The sequence below is a fragment of the Nerophis ophidion genome, linkage group LG26 (assembly GCF_033978795.1).
Source record: "Nerophis ophidion isolate RoL-2023_Sa linkage group LG26, RoL_Noph_v1.0, whole genome shotgun sequence".
Classification (NCBI taxonomy): Eukaryota; Metazoa; Chordata; class Actinopteri; order Syngnathiformes; family Syngnathidae; genus Nerophis; species Nerophis ophidion.
In genome coordinates, this window is record NC_084636.1 from 25423194 (window position 1) to 25445950 (window position 22757).

The 22757-nt window shown below is 42.2% G+C and overlaps 1 protein-coding gene across 1 annotated transcript in view; it reads right to left on the bottom strand.

The window, feature by feature from the left end:
• Nucleotides 1-6335: 6335 nt before the first annotated feature.
• Nucleotides 6336-22757, bottom strand: part of atp8b3 (ATPase phospholipid transporting 8B3) — a 51997-nt gene continuing 35575 nt past the window's right edge. The window contains exons 15-27 of the mRNA XM_061887788.1: nucleotides 21463-21651; nucleotides 21271-21383; nucleotides 19671-19838; nucleotides 19408-19519; nucleotides 19253-19328; nucleotides 19047-19170; nucleotides 15649-15835; nucleotides 15353-15576; nucleotides 15133-15216; nucleotides 12234-12458; nucleotides 12016-12154; nucleotides 6599-6729; nucleotides 6336-6524 (exon numbers count right to left, since the gene is read on the bottom strand). Coding sequence (XP_061743772.1) covers nucleotides 6336-6524; nucleotides 6599-6729; nucleotides 12016-12154; nucleotides 12234-12458; nucleotides 15133-15216; nucleotides 15353-15576; nucleotides 15649-15835; nucleotides 19047-19170; nucleotides 19253-19328; nucleotides 19408-19519; nucleotides 19671-19838; nucleotides 21271-21383; nucleotides 21463-21651 — 1961 coding nt within the window. The remainder of the gene's footprint in view (nucleotides 6525-6598; nucleotides 6730-12015; nucleotides 12155-12233; nucleotides 12459-15132; nucleotides 15217-15352; nucleotides 15577-15648; nucleotides 15836-19046; nucleotides 19171-19252; nucleotides 19329-19407; nucleotides 19520-19670; nucleotides 19839-21270; nucleotides 21384-21462; nucleotides 21652-22757) is intronic.

A 22757-nucleotide genomic window follows, 5' to 3' on the forward strand; every position in this document is an offset into this window, starting at 1 on the left:
GTGAGATTTTGAGCCAAAACGTCCTTCCATCAAAGAGAGCTTTGAATGGTTGACCAAATACTTATTTTCCACCATAATCTACAATTAAATTCTTTAAAATTCCTACAATGTGAATTCCTGGATTTTTTTTTCACATTCTGTTTCTCACAGTTGAAGTGTACCTATGATGAAAATTACAGACCTCTGTCATCATTTTAAGCGGGAGAACTTGCACAATCGGTGGCTGACTAAATACTTTTTTTATATATATACTGTATGTATATATATATATATATATATATATATATATATATATATATATATATATATATACATATATAAATAAGAGGTTCCGCAGCCTTCGTAGAAGAACCTTCAGGTTCTGTAACAGCTTCTTCCCTCAGGCCATAAAACTCTTGAACGCATTATAATAATCCCCTCAATTCCCCCCCCCCAAAATGGATTAACTCTCTGGAATATAAAGACAATACAACATACATCCATAAATGTGGATGCATATGCAAAAGTGCAATACATTTATCTGTACAGTAATCTATTTATTTATATCTGCACCTTATTGCCCTTTTATCCTGCACTACAATGAGCTGACGCAACAACATGTTGTTCTTATCTGTAGTGTAAAGTTCAAATTTGAACGACAATAAAAAGGAAGTTTAAGCCCTATATTTGATATATTACACCGAAAGACATACCAAGCTTGCGAGTATAATAGTTAGGGTCCGCCCTACCTATGGCAAAGGACTCCACAGGAGTCCTTTGCCATAGGCAAGGACCCTATTGAAACTCGTGCGTTTTATTATTCTTTATTCTTTATTATTATTCCGCTCCTTCGCACCCCAATTTGACCCCCTTAACATGCTTCAAAACTCACCAAATTTGACACACACGTCGGTCCGGCAAACCTTCCCAACTTATTAAGCAACCAAACCCCAAAAATGAAAATTGTGCGCTAGCGCCCCCTAAAAAGACACAAAAAACGGACTGCTTGTAACTTCCGTTAGGAATGTCGTAGAGACATGAAATGAAATCCTCTATGTAGAACTGACTTAGACCTAAATTCCCCATTAGAAACTCCTATACCTAAAATCAACAGAAATTTTGCAAAAACTCTTTCAAAGCAAAATTTTCGCAAAAATTGCCATTTTTGCCTCTCTGAGCTGTAATTTGACCCCCTTAAAATGCTTCAAAACTCACCAAACTTGGCAGACACATCAGGACTGGCAGAAATTGCGATCTAATGAAAAAAAAAATTAATACAACTCAAAATTGCGCTATAGAGCAATTTTTGAATAAAACACAGAAAAAACTGCTTCCAGGAAGAAAACACAGACAAAACTGCTTGTTATGATTAAAATAGTATCAATCTCATTAAGATTCTTTGGCATGACGTACTGGTAGGGGCCGCGTATGCCTTCCCTACCAACAACAATAGAAATCATGCAGACTTTGCGGGAGCCAGTGGCGACTACTTTTGGACAAATGATGGTCCGGAACCTTAAATTTTTTCATCCTGAATATAAGGAATGTGAGCTACATGTTTTAGAAACCAGGCTTTTGTGAAAACACTAAGCATCATGTGGCAGTATAGCTAAGTGCTAAATAAATACAAACTGCAAACATGATAAAATAATTGCTTACTGTACAATGTCTGCTCTCACTGGGATGACAACTGTTACAATGTTTATATCTTCCTTAGGAGAATTTTGCCGTAAATCTAAAAGTTGGTCATCAGTGACATTCGGCAAAATGCTCCTAATATACATATAAGAGGCATGATTTCTAATCTAGAATAAAATTGATGCGATGCAGAAGTAGTAGGAACGGCAGCAAACAGGGAATCTCCGGCTTAATGCTACCGTGCAGCATGAGCTTCTTTTTCTCCTTTACAGTTTTACTGCAGTTTGCATCCATATATGTTGCATTACTGCCATCTTTGGTTTTTGTTTTACATTAAACTTTCTCCTTGAGTCCAGTGCAGCATAAACTATAGTTAGCTGTCAGTTATTAATGCTATAAATACAGTAGTTAGTGTGTCTTACTTAAATTGGTTTTTAGGTGTTCTAATTTGGTTCTAAAGCTTGCTTTTTAGTCAATTCCCTGCCGGTTTTCAACAGCAAGAGAAAAAGTTAAGTCAACTAAGATTGCAAATGATTTACACTGAACATAAATTATAAACCCAACACTTTTGTTTTTGCTCCCATTCTTCATGAGTTGAACTCAAAGATCTACAAAGATCTAAAACTTTTATCATATAATCACAAATATTGTTCAGAAAATTGTCTAAATCTGTGTTAGTGAGATTTTTTCTTTACCATCAATCAATCAATCAATGTTTATTTATATAGCCCCAAATCACAAATGTCTCAAAGGACTGCACAAATCATTACGACTACAACATCCTCGGAAGAACCCACAAAAGGGCAAGGAAAACTCACACCCAGTGGGCAGGGAGAATTCACATCCAGTGGGACGCCAGTGACAATGCTGACTATGAGAAACCTTGGAGAGGACCTCAGATGTGGGCAACCCCCCCCCCCCCCCCCCCTCTAGGGGACCGAAAGCAATGGATGTCGAGCGGGTCTAACATGATGCTGTGAAAGTTCAATCCATAGTGGCTCCAACACAGCCGCGAGAGTTCAGTTCAAAGCGGATCCAAGACAGCAGCGAGAGTCCCGTCCACAGGAGACCATCTCAAGCGGAGGCGGGTCAGCAGCGTAGAGATGTCCCCAATCGATACAGGCGAGCGGTCCATCCTGGGTCCCGACGAGCGGTCCATCCTGGGTCTCGACTCTGGACAGCCAGTACTTCATCCATGGTTATCAGACCGGACCCCCTCCACAAGGGAGGGGGGGACATAGGAGAAAGAAAAGAAGCGGCAGATCAACTGGTCTAAAAAGGAGGTCTATTTAAAGGCTAGAGTATACAGATGAGTTTTAAGGTGAGACTTAAATGCTTCTACCAAGATAATTGATCTCACCTCACAGGTGTGGCACATCGAGATGCTGATAAAACAGCATAATTATTGCACAGGTGTGCTTTAGGATGCCCACTATAAAAGGACATTTTGAAATGTGCAGTTTTATCACACAGCACAATGCCACAAGTTTTGAGGGAGAGTGCAGTTGGCATGATGATTGCAAGAATGTCCACCAGAGTTGTGACCCATGAAGTGTATGTTCATTTCTCTATCATTAGCCGTCTCCAAAGGCGTTTCAGAGAATTTGGCAGCGCATCCAACCGGGCTCACAATCGCAGACCATGTGTGATCTAATCAGCCCAGGACCTCCCCATCCAGCCGATGCACCACCATGATTGTCTGAGACCGGCCACTCAGACAGCTGCTGCAACAATTGGTTTGCATAACCAAATAATTTCTGTACAAACTGTGAGAAATCGTCTCAGGGAAGCTCATCTGCACGCTCGTTGTCCTCGTCGCGGTCCCAACCTGACTGCTCTTGATCTTGTAACTGACTTGGGTAGGCCAATATTCACATTTCATGGTGTATGGCACTTTGGAGAAGTGTTGTCTGCACGGAAGAATCCTGGTTTTCAGTGTTTAGGGCAGATGGCAGACAGCGTGTAGGGTGTCATGTTGGAGAGGGGTTTGCTGAGATGTTAAGAATCAATTGTCCATGGTGGGGGTGTCGTTATGGTGTGGGCAGGTGTAGGTTATGGAAAACAAGCTCAAGTGCATTTTGTTGATAGCATTTTAAATGCACAGATATACCTTGACGAGATCCTAAGGCCCATTGTTGTGCCATTGACCTGAGACCATCACCTCATGTTGAAGCATGAGAATGCACAGCCCCATGTTGCAGGGATCTGTAAGTTGAAAACTTCCCAGTTTTTGCATGGCCAGCATATTCTCCGTACATGTCACCCATTGAGCATGTTTGAAATGCTGGGGATCGACGTACACAACAACATGTTCCAGTTCCTGCCGATATCCAGCAACTTCACCCAGCCATTGAAGAAGAGTGGACCAACATTCCGCAGGCCAAAATCAACAACCTGATCAACTCTATGCCAAGAAGATGTGTTGAACTGCGTGAGGCCAATGGTGGTCACACCAGATATTGAAAGCTTTTCTGACCCCCCAGACTCCCAATGATGAATATTTCATCAATCAATCAATCAATGTTTATGTACACAGCCATAAATCACAAGTGCCTCAAAGGGCTGCAAAAGCCACAACGACATCCTCGATTCAGAGCCCAAAAAAGGGCAAGCAAAAACTCACAACCCAGTGCGACGTCAATGTGGTTGACTATGAGAAACCTTGGAGAGGACCGCAGATGTGGGTGACCCCCTCTAACCTCCCGTCTAAGGGAGACCGGAGGCAATGGACGTCGAGTGGGTCCAACATAATGACCCACTCATTTGAGAGGTATAGGTATTTTGTGTATACAGTAAAAGTTTTAGATCTTTCAGTTCAACTCATGAAAAATGAGAGCAAAAACAAGTGTTGTGTTTATATTTTGTTCAGTATACTTACTAGACAGAACGTATTATGGTGACAGGAAGTACTTGCACATTTGAGTGGCATGCCACCTTTTACATTGATATGCGGTGGCTGGGACACAACCCGGGGAATAAGCTGCAATGCAAACTTTTCACATGGTCAAGAAAATCATAATTGCATCCATTTTGTCTTTAAAGGGGAACATTATCACCAAACCTATGTAAGCGTCAATATATACCTTGATGTTGCAGAAAAAAGACCATATATTTTTTTAACCAATTTCCGAACTCTAAATGGGTGAATTTTGGCGAATTAAACACCTTTCTGTTTCTCGCTCTTTTTGCGATGACGTCAGAACGTGACGTCCCCGAGGTAAAACAACACATTCAACACATTACAAACACCGGGTCTCAGCTCTGTTATTTTCCGTTTTTTCGACTATTTTTTGGAACTTTGGAGACATCATGCCTCGTCGGTGTGTTGTCGGAGGGTGTAACAACACTAACAGGGAGGGATTCAAGTTGCACCACTGGCCCGAAGATGCGAAAGTGTCTGCCGCCAGACCCCCATTGAATGTGCCAAAGTGTCTCCACATTTTACCGGCGAGGACATACATGGCACAGAGATGTATGGATAACCTGCAGATGCATTTGCAACGATAAATTCAACGAAATCACAAAGGTGAGTTTTGTTGATGTTGACTTATGTGCTAATCAGACAAATTTGGTTGTGGCGTGACTGCCAGCTAATTGATGCTAACATGCTATGCTAATCAACGCTAACATGCTATTTACCGGCGGTGCTAAAGCAGACATGGCACAGAGATGTATGGATAACCTGCAGATGCATTTGCAACTATAAAGTCAACGAATTCACAAAGGTCAGTTTTGTTGATGTTGACTGCCAGCTAATTGATGCTAACATGCTACGCTAATCGATGCTAACAAGCTACTTACCGGCGGTGCTAAAGCAGACATGGCACAAAGATGTATGGATAACTTGCAGATGCATTTGCAACTATAAAGTCAACGAATTCACAAAGGTGAGTTTTGTTGATGTTGACTGCCAGCTAATTGATGCTAACATGCTATTTACCGGCGGTGCTAAAGCAGACATGGCACAGAGATGTATGGATAACCTGCAGATGCATTTGCAACTATATTATGTTTCCTTCCACCCACATTTAATGCGAAAAAAAACACTTACCAATCGACGGATTTAAGTTGCTCCAGTGTCACAAGATGCGAAAGTCCTGATCGTTTGGTCCGCACATTTTACCGGCGATGCTAACGCAGCTATTCGGCCATGCTATGGCTATGAATAGCGTCAATAGCTATTCGCTCAATAGCTTCAGTTTCTTCTTCAATACTTTCATACTCCAACTATCCGTTTCAATACATCGCTTAAGTCGCTGAAATCCGAGTCTGAATCCGAGCTAATGTCGCTATATCTTGCTGTGGTATTTGCCGTTGTTTGTTTACATTGGCAGCACTGTATGACGTCACAGGGAAATGGATAGTCGCATCGCAAATAGCGAACATCAAGCACTTTAAAGCTTTTTTTAGGGATATTAGGGGACCGGTAAAATTTTGAAAAAAACTTAAAAAAATACAACAAGCCACTGGGAACTGATTTTTATTGTTTTTAACCCTTTTGAAATTGTGATAATGTTCCCCTTTAAACTACATTTTGTGTATAACTGCTGAGGACACATTTGCTGAACACTCCTACCTAATCTCTCAAGTGCTATGAGGTTGCATTGCTAAAGCCCGAGTCAAGTCCCGGGTCAGTTATTGTAAAAGTCCAAGTCGAGTTGCAAGTCTTTCATGATTTTGTCAAGATGAGTCCAAAATCAGAAAAAATGACACTCGTGTTATACTTGAGACCAAATCGCATCGCTGGAGTCCACACCGTTGGTATCCATAACTGTGTTTTGGATGCCTGAAGAGATCAGGCGTTCAGGCGCAGGTCCTTGAGAGACAGCAAATGAAGAACGACGCCGAGATGATCCCCGTGTGAACCTTGAATTCAGTTCTACTGGCTGAGGAGTCATGCTGTGGACCTGCACCGCACATCCAGGTAAGACATCAGTAGTGGCTGTCACCCATATATGTAAATTAAGTACAATTTATTCACCCTATGTTTGTCTTGGTTGGGGCGGATGGCACTGACTGCATGGAAGACCATTGAAGGCAACACGGCCGTCCAGGCGGCGAGCACAGCCGTGAGCCATACGACTGGATCACTGAAGGCCATGTCGGACGCACCTGGTGAAAAATCAGCACACATCAGGTTGTTTGCTTATTTCTTAAATTGACATTTGTCATTACAGTTCATTTTCGGGTACAGTAAGGAAGAAGAACACAAACATAAAACTGCTTAAAGGCCTACTGAAACCCACTACTACCCACCACGCAGTCTGATAGTTTATAAATCAATGATGAAATATTAACATTGCAACCCATGCCAATACGGCCTTTTTAGTTTACTAAATTGCAATTTTAAAATGAAAACGTCGCAGAATGCTGACGTGTACGCGTGACGTCACGGACTGTTAGGAAATATTAGCGCTGAACACACACAGCTAAAAGTCGTCTGCTTTAACCGCATAATTACACAGTATTTTGGACATCTGTTTTGCTGAATCTTTTGCAATTTGTTCAGTTAATAATGGAGAAGTCAAAGTAGAAAGATGGAGTTGGGAAGCTTTAGCCTTTAGCCACACAAACACACCGCGATTCCTTGTTTAAAATTCCCAGAGGTGAAACTTTATTATGGATCAGAGCGGTCCGGCGAACATGGATCTCGACCACTTGTCAACCAGCAGTTTTCGGTAAAAAAAATTGTGGTAAAAAGTCGCCATTTACCAGAGATCAGCTGAGCTTGTGCCGTCCGTACAGCTGCCGTCAACTTCCATCAGACACTGGCGTCAACACACCCGTGGATACACCCTTCCGGCTATCAGGTAATATCAAACTCACTAAAACACTAGCAACACAATAGAAAGATAAGGGATTTCCCAGAATTATCCTAGTAAATGTGTCTAAAAACAATGCAATCGCCTTTTTTTTTATTAACTTGATTTTATTTTTATTTTTTTTCTAGTCCGTCGCTATCAATATCCTCAAACACAAATCTTTCATCCTCGCTCAAATTAATGGGGAAATTGTCGTTTTCTCGGTCCGAATAGCTTTTTTTGTTGGAGGCTCCCATTAAAAACAATGTGAGGATGTGAGGAGCCCTCAACGGGTGACGTCATCGTCTGCTACTTCCGGTAAAGGCAGGGCTTTTCTGTTAGCGACCAAAAGTTGTGAACTTTATCGTCGATGTTCTCCACTAAATCCTTTCAGCAAAAAAATGGCAATATCGCGAAATGATCAAGTATGACACATAGAATGGACCTGCTATCCCCGTTTAAATAAGAAAATCTAATTTCAGTAGGCCTTTAACTTTAGTGTAATACCACTCTAAGAATGTTTGAAATGAAACAAACTGTACACCAGTAGCTGGCAATTCCCAGTGATTGTGCTCAAAAACAAGGTTCCTTTTCAGGAAAGTGTAACAACGCAGACAAGTACAACAGTAACAGTTTAAACAGTGAATGATCTATTTGTATTAGGAAATTCTATCGATCCATCTCTTTGCCACCGCTTGTGCGCTGGAGCCTATCCCAGCAGCACTTGGACGGAAGGCACAAGTCGAATAAAGAAACTTATTGCTCAAAGTGCCTCATTAAAAGTTTAAGCTTGTAGCTTAGTTCTCTATCTCGACTGAACAATAATCCTGTCTTTGTCCGTTTACGTATTTTACCTGTAAGGCTTTTCACAATAAGAAGGGTTTTTCAGGCTGTGGCTTTTCCTTTGCACGGTCGCTAGGCATGACCCCCCTTCGCCAAAGTTGGGGCGGGCCACTATTTACTAATGGAGTAGACAATATCGCGTCAATATCCTGAGGCAATGATACTTCCTGTCCCATCCAGTGTGTTCCAAGAAGAAATTTTGCACACTTCGGTACTGTTTTATATGTTCAATAAACTGCTTCTCAATTATTTTCTGTCAAGAAAAAGAACATATTTAGCCCTTCCTCCCACTCTTAGCCCCAACGGTTTCGCCGGGAGGATGCTGAGGGACTGCGCTGTCCAGCTGGCAGAGGTGTTCACCTGTATTTTTAGTTTTCACTGTTTCTGTGAACTCTTACTTCCTGTTTGAAGGCTGCCACAATAGTTCCAGTTCCCACAAAGAACGCAGTGAGAAGCCCCAATGATAACTCCAATGATCGCCGAATGGTTGGAAAGACTCATTGTCACCCACATTAAATCTGTTCTGCCTGCTAACCATGGCACTCACTATTTTGCAGATGGAGCAAAAAGGGCAACCGAGGCTGCTATAGTAACGGCCATGCACTGACACACCTGTACAGACGTAATACATATGTGAGAATGCTTTTTTGTAGACTTTAGATCAGCCTTCAGTACTGTCATTTCATACAACCACTCCTGCGTGGTGAGATTATTAGGTGACCACAGATGAGCGCTAGCTGTTCAAAGTCAGGACCTGGGGTGGAATATTCATTTGTGCATCAGTCGGGGACGTCTCTGCGCTGCTAACTTTTCTCCATTCAAGATGATCCCCTGCTGGCCCCACTATGGACTGGACTCTTGCACTATTAACTAGATCCACTCGAAATCCATTGCACTGGTAGCCCAAACGCTCCAAGGTTTCTCATTGTCTCCCATTGGGTTGAGTTTTTTCTTGCCCTGATGTGGGATCTAAGCCGAGGATGTTGTTACGGCTTCTGCAGCGCTTTGAGATACTTGTGATTAAGGGCTGTATTAATAAACGTTGATTGATTGATTGAGTGGTAAGTTAGTGCAGAAAATCGACCTCGGCCTGGGCAGTTCACTGTGGGAAAATATACCTCCTCAACCCTCACTCTCTGCACAGGCACACCACAGAGATATGTCCTGAGTCCAATACTCTCCATTTCACCCATGACTGTTTACCCTCAATGCTTGGTCTGCATTGCCGGCAGTAAGTCGTACACGTTTCCAGTGAGGGTTGGACTCCGCCAAGGCTGCCTTTTGTCACCGATTCTGTTCTTGACTTTTATGGACAGAATTTCTAGGTGAAATCAAGGCGTTGAGGGGATCCGGTTTGGTGGCTGCAGGATTAGATCTGCTTTATGTAGATGATGTGGTCCTGATTGCTTCATCTGGCCAGGCTCTTCAGCTCTCACTGGATCGGTTCGCAGCCGAGTCTGAAGCGGCTGGGATGAGAATCAGCAACTCCAAGTCCGAGTCCATAGTTCTCGCCCGGAAAAGGGTGGAGTGCCATCTCTGGAGTGGGGAGGAAACCCTTCACCAAGTGGAGGAGTTTAAGTACCTAGGAGTCTTGTTCACGCATGAGGGAAGAGTGGATCCCGAGATCGACAGGCGGATTGGTGCGGCGTCTTCAATAATGCGGACGCGGTATCGATCCGTTGTGGTGAAGAAGGAGCTGAGCCGTAAGACAAAGCTCTCAATTTACCGGTCGCTCTACGTTCCCATCCTCACCTATGGTCATGAGCTTTTTGTTATGACCGAAAGGACAAGATCACGGGTACAAGCGGCCAAATTTAGTTTCCTCCGCCGAGTGGCAGAGGAAACCCTTCTCACCCTTAGAGATAGGGTAAGAGGCTCTGCCATCCGGGGCGAGCTCAAAGTAAAGCCGCTGCTCCTCCACATCGAGAGGAGCCAGATAAGGTGGTTTGGGCATCTGGTCAGGATGCCACCCGAACGTCTCCCTAGAGAGGTGTTTAGGGCACGTCCAATCGGTAGGAGGCCACAGGGAAGACCCAGGACACATTGGGAAGACTATGTCTCCCGGCTGGCCTGGGAACGCCTCGGGATCCCCTGGGAAGAGCTGGACAAAGTGGCTGGGGAGAGGAAAGTCTTGGCTTCCCTGCTTAGGCTGCTGCCCCGACAGATAAACGGAAGAAGATGGATGGATGGATGAATGTTTACCCTCACACCCCACTCACACCATTGTTAAGTACGCTGACGCTATCACTTTTGCAGGACTGATTTCAGAGAGCAACAAGACAGCCGACAGAGAGGAGATCCAGACTGATGTATTGAAAGTAACTTGGAGCTCAACATCACTAAAACAAAAGAGATGATAGTAGACTTTAGGAAATCCAAACTGAGTGTACACTCTGAACTCTGCAATTGGGGGCAGAAGGTCTAGAGAGTGGACAATATCAGGTTCCTTGGCAGTGCATATTTCGGCAGACCTTTTTGTGGAACACGCACATGAAACGTCAGTTAGGGAAGGCCCAGCAGAGACTGTATTTCCTGAGGAGGCTGAAACAGGTCCATCTCCATCCACCCCTGCTCACAAACATCTACTGGTCAGTTATAGAAAGCCTGCTGTTGTACTGCTGCACTCAAGAGAACAGGAACCACATGCAGAAGGTGGTGAAAACTGCCGAACGCATCGCATTCACTCCCTGCTCATACTGACATTTATACTGGTTGCCTGACAAAGAAGGCCAGAAAGCATCACTGTCACGGTGTGTTGTTGGTGATGAACCCCAAGATGCAGAGAAGGTGGCAGGCATTGAGTAAGAAAACATGATTTAATTTAAACACTAAAACAAGAACAAACAAAAGGGTACTAACAAAAGGCGCGCACGAGGCGGATAACAAACTTGGCTATGAACAAAAACACTTACTGTGACACGAAGGACCTATGGCATGAACAGAGTGAACAGAAGTAGACACAGCTACAACGATAAGTAATAATGACGTTGACAGGTAGTGGTGACATTGACACGACAATAATCCAGCACTGACTGGAGGACAAAGCAGTTTTAAATAAGAGCGGACTGATTGACACCAGGTGTGGCCAGGTGTCAATCAGCCGCAGCTGAGGGGAAACAGCGCTCAGGGAGAAAAGCAGGAAATGACCAAAATAAAAGCGCTGACAGGAAACAAAGACATACACAGAGGAAAAACTAAAACAAAACAAAACTTTCAGGGACAAGCGTGACAATCACAATGGATCAAAATCGCTGTATGCAAAAAGCAAACCAAACAGACTAAAAACAGCTTCTATACACGCGCTGTAACCTCCAACAACCCAATCATTCAAATGGCAAGATAAACTAGGACTAAGTGATGCATAGTATTTTTAAAATGTACAGTATATGCATATTTTTGTAGACACACAAAAAAAATGTTGCAGCTTGCTTTCAAATTCTAGTCCATGTTCTGGCAAGACATGCACCCTACTGGAATTTATGCAACTCCTGCATATGTGCAACAAGGAATATGAAAATGTAACTGGGTCTCCTTTTTGAAGGAATCTTTGACATGAGTACAATCTTTAGCCATGAACAGTAAAATCTAGGGCACAGTTGCGGTGAAGAAAAAAGCAAATATCGGCTCCGATCGCTACTAAAAACAAATCCATCTGGCTGGAAGCAGGCTTAACTTTTCACTCGATAATCTTAACTTTTGGTGGCTCAACTGTATCTACAAATTACTCAAAAATGTAATTGAATAAAGATTGTACCGTAAAAGAAGTAGTCCAGAGGTGCTCTGAGAAACAGGAACTTGCAATTTGTGACCGTGGTGCCGATGAAGAACATGAGCAAAGAACAGCACACTGCTCCTACGTTCAACAATGTCCAATATCTGCTGATCACCACATTCTGATAGAAGAGAAAATAAACAGTTCGGGCCAACAAGTAAAATAGTCTTTCATCGGATCGCATTGTGCGCTAGTCTGACCTCAATGATGGCGGTGAAAGTAGCTGCCATGGACACAGTGATCGCCATGGTCTGGTAGTCGAAATATGTGTCGAAGAAGACTCCATACGGGATGAAGAAGAGAGCAAGTGAAGCGTAAATGGCGTACACCAGTGACGCAAATATGACCAGTGGACTGGAAAGCTGCTGCCTCTGTCCAGACTTGTAGAGCTCGGGCTGTTTTAGGCTGTTTTCTGCACTCACATCCTAGAAGAAAGAAGAACCTTAAGTAACTGAGAGTGCAATACCTGCAGTGGCACAAAGCTAATGAATGAAAGACATATGTACCTTTATTTTGGAATTCAACATTCTCATAATGCAAACATAAAACCAAAACCAGTGAAGTTGGCACATTGTGTAAATCGTAAATAAAGACAGAATACAATGATTTGCACATCCTTTCTAACCTATATTCAATAGAATAGACCGCAAATACAAGTTACTTAACCTTGGAATGGGTAAAGTTTGTTATTTTTTGCAAATATTAGCTCATTGGGAATTTGATGCCTGCAACATGTTTCACAAAAGCTGGCACAAGTGGCAAAAATTACTGAGAATGTTGAGGAGAACTCATCAAACACTTATTTGGAACATCCCGCAGGTGGACAGGCTAATTAGGAACAGGTGGGTGCCATGATTGGGTGTAAAAGCAGCTTCCATTAAATGCTTAGTCATTCACAAACAAGGATGGGGCGAGGGTCACTACGTTGTGAACAAATGTGTGAGCAAATTGTCGAACAGTTTAAGAACAACTTTTCTCAGCGAGCTATTGCAAGGAATTTAGGAATTCGCCATCTACGGTCCGTAATATCATCAAAAGGTTCAGAGAAGTGTCTGCAGTGTCAAGGGGAGTTTGGTTTTGTACATGTATTTATGTTTTTCTAAATGGGGTTTATTTATTCTTAACTAACTGCTTTTTAAGTTTTACATTCTTCTTTTCTCTGTATTTTTCTTGGGGCTGCATTCATGATTAATTTTGCAAATGTACTCTTTTTCGACCTACAGAGACCCACAATCCGGATGGTTCTTCTCTTCTTTGTTCCGGAGCACACAAGTAGAGTCTTAACTTCCACTTACAGATGTAGCTACGAACTGTAGTTACTGACAGTGGTTTTCTTAAGTGGTCCTGAGTTCATGTGGTGATATCCTCTACACACTGATGTCGCTTGTTGACGCAGTACTGCCTAAGCTATCGAAGGACCGTAATACCACCGCTTATGTGCGGTGATTTCTCCAGATTTTCTGAACCTTTGGATGATATTACGGACCGTAGATGGTGAAATCCCTAAATTTCTTGCAATAGCTTGTTGAGAAATGTTGTTCTTAAACTGTTCGACAATTTGCTCATGCATTTGTTCACAAAGTGGTGACCCTCACCCTATTGTTGTTTGTGAATGACTGAGCATTTCATAAAAGCTGCTTTTATACCCAATCATGGCATCCACCTGTTCCCAATTAGCTTGTTCACCTGTGGGATGTTCCAAATAAGTGTTTGATGAGAAACGTTTTCCAGTTTGAATGTTAAGTATCTTGTCTTTGCAGTTTATTCAATTGAGTATACGTTTGTAAGTTGAAAAGGATTTGCAAATCATTGTATTTTGTTTTTATTTATGATTTACCGAACGTGCCAACTTCACTGGTTTTGGGGTTTGTACATTTTCTTTGTATTTAACAACATTTTTGTTTTCCGGCATAAATAAGAAAAATATTATATAGTATAATAATTGTTATTATAATTATATAAATTATATAATTAATATAATAATTAATATGATATAATAATATGGTTAATTATTATAACATAACAATATAATCTGCAATGAGCTGGCGACTTGTCCAGGGTGTACGTCGCCTTCCGCCAGATGGTAGCTGAGATAGGCACAAGCGCTCCCCGCGACTCCAAAAGGAATAAGCGGTAGAAAAATGGACGGATGGATGGATGGATACTAATATAATATAATATATTTTTTTAACTATTTTTTGATTATTTTATACAATTTATTTGTTCATTCTAGTATTTCTACAATTAGCAATATTGTGTATAATCATTAGTACTGTATAAATAAATATAATAATATATACTAAAATATTAATGAAAATACAATTATACTGTAGCAAACGCATACATTTTTAAACAGGTTTAAATAAGTAAATTATGTGTTTTACAGTCACATTATGTTACTAAAATAATACAATAATAATAATATAAAATATACTATTTACAATGATTTTGTTTCTTCAAGTAGCTTCATTGACCCATCTTGAGTATTATTATTACTGTAAATATAATTTTTTTTTAAATATATACACAAAATGACATTTAACAAAATAAAATGATTATAATTATTAATATTAAACAACATGCTTAATATTAATGTTTTGTTGTGTTCTGTTAGTTTTGGACTCCACTAGTTCCTGTTTTTTGTCCACTCTTGTTTGTTTTAGTTACCATGGTTACTTATTATTTCCACCTGCCTCTGATTAGTGTTCGCCTGCTCACCTGCTGCCCGAGCACTAATCAGAGGCATTATTTAAACCTGCCTTGCCCACCAGTCAGTGCTGGAGTATTGTTTGCTGTATGCTGTGGATTGCCTGTTTTTTTTATTTTTTTTTAATGCTGTGAGCTATTCCCTGGATCCCGACTCCTGTCCCTGTTTGCTGTTTTCTGGTTTCTGGTTTGTGTTTTCCTTGCTTTTTTTATTTGAAAATTAAAACAATGTTTTCATGTACCAAGCCTGTCATCTCTGCATCTTGGGGTTCGTCACCACCACATCGTGACACAAACGCGTCTGTTTAAATTGGTAGAAATCTGTATTCGTTTGGATTTTACGTCTTACTTTTTTCAATTGAGTCTTGTATTAAAACATTTGAACTTTCTCACCTTTTCAAAGAAGGCCACAAACAGAATATGGAAAGCCGTGTAGAAGACAATGTACAAAGTTATGAACCATCCCTCATACACTGACTGCAAGAGAGAAAAGTTAAAAAGCATTTTCAATACAAAAAAAAATAAAAATAGGAACCGACTCGTAATTATTACTGGTGGTATAATATCATTGTTTTACGCTGGAAAAGTTAACCAAGGGTTAAGGATATCGTACCTGAGCACTGAAGCCGTTGAAGATGCCAAACCATGTTTGGACAAGCGTATAGCTGCATGTCTTAAACAAGTAGTAACTCAAAAAAAGGGAGATGCGGCGGTAAGACCAGCGCCCATGGACCAGGAGCAACCTCTGCAGGAACCTGAACTGAGACAAGGCAAAGTCTGCGTTCTGCACAGCCTGGCCTCCCTCCACTCCGACCAGACCCACGCCAACTTGAGCCGCTAATGTTGCAAATGCACAACAAGATTCAGGACCACCATCAAAACATTTTGCAATATTAACATTTTACTTACTCTTGATCATGTTGACATCGTTGGTGCCGTCCCCGATTGACAGCGTAATTGAGCTGGTGTGGTTCTGGACCAGAGTGACGATGTTGGCCTTCTGCCCAGGTGTCACCCGGCAACACAACACCGACTGACACTGTTTGGCCAGGTTCATGAACGTGGACCCCCATTCCGGTTTCTGGTCAAACTCTGTCTGAAGAGAAATATATTTTATACTACAACCGTTAAGGTAGGGGTGTCAAACTTGTTCACATTGTGGTCCACATGGAAGTTTTGGCTGCCCTCAGAGGGCCACTTGTTACACTGAATATACAAAACCCAAAACCAGTGAAGTTGGCACGTTGTGTGAATCGTAAATAAAAACAGAATACAATGATTTACAAATCCGTTTCAATATATATTCAATTGAATAGACTGCAAAGACAATATACTTAACGTTCCAACTGAAAAACTTTATTTTTTTGCAAATATTAGCTCTGAATTTGAAGAACTCCCTGTACTTAAGAGATGATAATATGGACATTTGATCCGTCAGGCGGTAATGCATCAAAAAGCGACATCAGTGTGTAAAGGATATCGCCACATGAGCTCAGGAACTCTTCAGATAACCACTGTCAGTAACTACAGTTTGTCGCTACATTTGTGAGTGCAAGTTAAAACTACTATGCAAAGCGAAAGCCATTTATCAACAACACCCAGAAACGCTGCTGGCTTCACTGGGCCCAAGATGGACTGATGCAAAGTGGAAAAGTGTTCTGTGGTCTGTCGAGACCATATTTCAGATAGTTTTTGGAAACTGTGGAGATTGTGTCCTCCGGAACAAAGACGAAAAGAACCATCTGGACCGGCGCAAAGTTCAAAAGCCGGCATCTGTGATGGTATGGGGGTGTATTAGTGCCCAAGGCATGGGTAACTTACACATCTGTGAAGGCACCATTAATGCAGAAAGGTACATATAGGTTTTGGAGCAAATTGCCATCCATGCAACGTTATTTTTGGACCATCACCGACTTTTATCCGGGTTTGTCCTTTTCAATAGCCCACAAATTAAGTGATCACGCTACTACACTCCTCTGCGGTATAGCTCGGTTGGTAGAGTGGCCGTGTCAGCAACTTGAGGGTTGCAGGTTCGATTCCCGCTTGTGCCAGCCTAGTTACTGCCGTTGTGTCCTTGGGCAAGACACTTTACCCACCTGCTCCCAGTGCCACCCACACTGGTTTAAATGTAACTTAGATATTGGGTGTCACTATGTAAAGCGCTTTGAGTCACTTGAGAAAAGCGCTATATAAATATAATTCACTTCACTTCACTTCACTACTATCGTCCCTTGGGAAGATATGAGAAAAAGGCTTGCTGATATGTAAGGAGAGTATTTTTGGTTGAGATACTGTGTTTACAAGTTCGGGACCGGTCAAGACCATCGCCGTCTTTGATCCGGGTTTGTCCTTTTCAATAGCCCACAAATTAAGTGATCACGCTACTACACTCCTCTGCGTTCTACTATCGTCCCTTGAGAAGATATGAAAAAAGGCTTGCTGATATGTAAGGAGAGTATTTTTGGTTGAGTTAATGTGTTTACCAGTTCGGGACCGGTCAGGACCATCGCCGTCTTTGATCTGGGTTTGTCCTTTTAAATAACCCACAAATTAAGTGATCACGCTACTACACTCCTTTGCTTTCTACTATTGTCCCTTGAGGAGATATGAAAAAAAGACCCGCTGATATGTAAGGAGAGTATTTTTGGTGAGATACTGTGTTTACCAGTTCGGGACCGGTCAGGACCATCGCCGTCTTTGATCCGGGTTTGTCCTTTTCAATGGCCCACAAATTAAGTGATCACGCTACTACGCTCCTCTGCTTTCTACTATTGTCCCTTGAAAAGATATGAAAAAAAGACTTGCTGATATGTAAGGAGAGTATTTTTGGTTGAGATACTGTGTTTACCAGTTCGGGACCGGTCAGGACCATTGCCGTCTTTGATCCGGGTTTGTCCTTTTAAATAACCCACAAATTAAGTGATCACGCTACTACACTCCTTTGCTTTCTACTATCATCCCTTGAGAAGATATGAAAAAAAGGCTTGCTGATATGTAAGGAGAGTATTTTTGGTTGAGATACTGTGTTTACCAGTTCGGGACCGGTCAGGACCATCGCCGTCTTTGATCCGGGTTTGTCCTTTTCAATAGCCCACAAATTAAGGGATCACGCTACTACACTCCTCTGCTTTCTACTATTGTCCCTTGAGAAGATATGAAAAAAAGGCTTGCTTATATGTAAGGAGAGTATTTTGGGTGAGATACTGTGTTTACCAGTTCAGGACCGGTCAGGACCATCGGCGTCTTTGATCCGGGTTTGTCCTTTTAAATAAACCATAAATAAAGTGATCACGCTACTACACTCCTCTGATTTCTACTATTGTCCCTTGAAAAGATATGAAAAAAAGACTTGCTGAAATGTAAGGAGAGTATTTTTGGTGAGATACTGTGTTTACCAGTTCGGGACCGGTCAGGACCATCGCCGTCTTTGATCCGGGTTTGTCCTTTTCAATAGCCCATAAATTAAACTATCACGTTACTACACTCCTCTGCTTTCTACTATTGTCCCTTGAGAAGATATGAAAAAAAGGCTTGCTGATATGTAAGGAGAGTATTTTTGGTTGAGATACTGTGTTTACCAGTTCGGGACCGGTCATGACCATCGCTGTCTTTGATCCGCGTTTGTCCTTTTACATAAGCCATAAATTAAGTGATCACGCTACTACACTCCTCTGTTTTCTACTATCGTCCCTTGAGAAGAGATGAAAAAAAGACTTGCTGATATGTAAGGAGAGTATTTTTGGTGAGATACTGTGTTTACAAGTTCGGGACCGGTCCGGACCATCGCTGTCTTTGATCCGGGTTTGTCCTTTTCAATAGCCCACAAATTAAGTGATCACGCTACTACACTCCTCTGCTTTCTACTATTGTCCCTTGAAAAGATTTGAAAAAAAGACTTGCTGAAATGAAAGGAGAGTATTTTTGGTGGGATACTGTGTTTACCAGTTCGGGACCAGTCAGGACCATCGCCGTCTTTGATCCGGGTTTGTCCTTTTAAATAACCCACAAATTAAGTGATCACGTTACTACACTCCTTTGCTTTCTACTATTGTCCCTTGAGAAGATATGAAAAAAAGGCTTGCTGATATGTAAGGAGAGTATTTTTGGTGGGATACTGTGTTTACCAGTTCGGGACCAGTCAGGACCATCGCCGTCTTTGATCCGGGTTTGTCCTTTTAAATAACCCACAAATTAAGTGATCACGTTACTACACTCCTTTGCTTTCTACTATCATCCCTTGAGAAGATATGAAAAAAAGGCTTGCTGATATGTAAGGAGAGTATTTTTGGTTGAGATACTGTGTTTACCAGTTCGGGACCGGTCAGGACCATCGCCGTCTTTGATCCGGGTTTGTCCTTTTCAATAGCCCACAGCTGTGTTTCACGGGCCTTAAGGAAACTGACTTCAGGGTCCGGGGACTGCAGGATGTTTCTGTTGGTCGAACAAATAAACATCACTGATATGATGCATTCATGTTCCACTGTGTGTGTGGGTATTTTCCAGCACTGATAACCTCAACTCCTGCCACTCAAGTAATTTTGTATCAGGGTCCAGCAGTTGACAAGAATAGCCGATGTTGACTGCGGTCTCTACAAGGCCAGAAACAAATAAGGAATTAGGGAAAACACTGCCCATGGCTGCTATATTGGATGAAGTGTTTCAAAATACCTTTTTTGTCCCCTGTTAGCACCCATACTTTAATCCCAGCCTGTGTAAGTAAAGCGATCGTTTCTGGAACGCCCTCTTGGAGTCGGTCCTCTATGCCTGTAACTCCCAGAAGCTACAGATCATAAATATTAAGCTTTAGGGCTCACTCCCAACAGACCATGACACAAACATGCAAGCGTCACATTAGTCAAAGCCGCCACCTTGTGTAATAAAAAATAGAGGCTCATAATAATCCACCAATGACCTAAGTGCCCCGTAATTACCTGAAGCTCTTGCTCCATCTCTTCATAAAGCTTCTCCAGCAGGTTGCCGCGGTCACAGGTCGCCATGGCCGCCGCCCTGGCCAGGGTTTTGCGCCACTGCTTCCAGGACGCCTCAGCAACCGACCGGACAGCAATACACAAAGTTCTCAGAGAGGCCCGGGAAAACAGCTGGAAGAAAACCTACAGCACTCAGTCGAGACTCACAGACCTCGTCCTGTTGGATGTGATCAGTGCACGTGGACTGTGACAGCATTAATGTTACCTCATTTTTTTTTTTTATCAGTTGAGTAGTTTTGAGTTACACTTCTAACTACCTAAAAAACCAGCAAGCGTTCTAAATGAAAACCGTCAATTTTGACGCAAATTTAAAAATGTTTTGTATGTGTGTGTTAACTGATTTAGGGCACCCATTTAATTTTGCATGTAAAAATTTTCTCACCATGAATGGTCATTTTCAAACATTTTTTTGGGGGGAAAATATCGTCCTATATTCCGTCGATAGGAACGGATAGGAGACGCTAGGATTAGATAAACCAGGGGTGTCCAAACTTTTTCCATTGAGGGCCGCACACTGAAAAATTAAAGCATAGCGGGGCAATTTTGAAAACTAATAAATATTTATATATTTTTACATTTAGGGCTCACCTCAAGTTTGGTCTTGGGGACCCAGAAGGGTCTCTGTCATAAATTTTTTTAAATTAAGTCACATATAATGTTATGTTATTATTTAATGCTTAAATCTCCACATCAACTTAAGGTTTATCTGTCGACACGTTTATTTTTAATTCTTTATGTTTTATTCCCTTTTTGTCAAAACTTATTTTTCTATGGCAAAACCACAAAATATTGCATATTTTCTTCAGAAAAATGTTCAAAGTGAAATATTTGACGTGAAGTAATTGGAATATTTAAATAGGTCAATTTTTCAAATCAACATTCATTTTAATTCATTCTTATTTATGAGCAATGTCAGTTTCTAGTTTCTTCAAAAATAGCTACCCTTTGCTCTGATTACTTTTTCGCACAATCTTGGCATTCTCTCGATGAGTTTCCAGAGGGAGTCACCTGGAATGGTTTTCACTTCACAGGTGTGCTTGAAGCTCATCAAGAGAATGCCAAGAGTGTGCAAAAAAGTAACCAGAGCAGAGAGTGGCTGTTTTAAAGAAACTAGAATATAAAACACACTGGCTCCTATGGTGTGGAGTCTCATCAGGAACAGGTGCGTTGATCACTGATTGTCTGCAGCCGTGCAGGGCTGGAAAAGCATGAGGAACGAACGGTGGTAAGCTCTTGCGCCGTTACGTTTTCAGTTATTTCACCTTTTTTTTGCTAAGTACATAACTCCACATGTGTTCATTCATAGTTGTGATGCCCTCAGTGACAATGTACAATGTGAATAGTCATAAAAATAAAGCATTGATTTAGGAGAAAGTGTGTCCAAACTTTTGGCTTATAGTGTAGGTGTGCCTAATCTGGTATTTTGTATTCATATAGCCAGCCCTATGTGTTGATTTTCAGACCTAATGGTCTCGGCTACAACTGTGGCCTTCATTATTTGCCTAATGTTGTTGTGTTAAATGTGTAGGAAAAGCCTGATCACCTCCAAGGCTTGTTCAGTCATCTCCTGATGTGGACAGCCCCTTTGTAGCCTCTCCAGTATCACTATATCAGCTCCCTTGCAGTAAAGTTTCAAAGCTCCCCCTGGCTCCTGAACTGGATCAAACAGAAACGGGACCAGGATGAGGGTCCACCTCCAATGTGGATATGATAAAACATGGCTGGCTGCGCTCACCCAGCACGGACATCCTTCTCCTCTGGCTGGTGAAGTCAAGCAACGCCAGCAGTTTATAGTGACGGGTGACTCCCAGTTCGGAGACAACTATGATGTCTCTGGTCCTGGACATGAAGACCCAGCCCAACTCCCTGGCGGCACAAACAAGAGCTTCTTCGTCTGGAGATGCCACTTGGTAAACTGGAGCGCCTGGAAGTAGATGAGCGATCACTGCATAGGCTGTCACGGCTTGGGCGGATTCCAATGCGCATTCATCTGCGCGCGCCACTCCGGCTGCAGCAGGCGACTGCAATCAATCTGCAATCTGCACACTTGAAGCTGATGAGACGCCACGCTTCTTAAGCGAGTGCAAACCTGCGTTCCGGGCCAGAACGTAGCTCCTCATACCCGTACAGTAAGCCTTATTACGTCTCCAGATTTCCTTGCCTATGTGCTTCCTCGCTATTTTTGTTCTTCCCCCCGTCATGCTCATTGCGTCCTGTGTTGTGTCGTCATCCAGTCTTCCTTCCCCGTTGTCAAGCAGTGTGTCTCGTCTTCCCGGATCCCCTCTGGACTCTCTGCTGCCTCTCTGGATCTCGACTTCACGCCTGTCCTCTGACCACAATGCCTCGCTCCAGGCCTTGACCTTCCGCCTGTCTCTGGACTTCCGCCTCGATTTCAACACGCCCCTTCAACACCCCCTGGTAACAACCCTCACATACTTGCCTCACATAGTCACATCATATTCATATGGATTATGTACACACTTCACACACCTTTGTTTATTCCAATAAACAGGCTGCCAGCTAACGACGCCATTGTCTCCGTGGCGTCTCCTTCTCCCGCTGTACCGTTACATAGGCTTGGCAAAAAACGACCTAGAAAAGCAGTTACGGGTCGTGCGTTTCCCACCTAGGCCTTCAGTGATGTCCGACTTCAATGATTACCTCTCAAAATACCATCATTTTTGTCACAACATGACCATTGCTGGAGAAATCATTGAATCAACTCACCAGTGTACAAAACCGCATCAATAAACCCGCATCAGCAACTTAAACATATCTTATGTAGCACTGTCGAAATTAAAATGCCAAAATAACATGAAACGTGAAAACATTAAGAAATAAGATATTTGTACCCCATTTCATCTCCGACATCATCTCACAAGATGTAGTTTCTCTTTAAATATCCTTCTTGAAAATTGGCTTGCAAATATGCTGTATCCAGTCGGCATTCACTACGCCGGTCGCCCAGGGGTGGGCCCCCACATCTGCGGTCCCCTCCTAGGTTTCTCATTCTCATCCCATTGGGTTGAG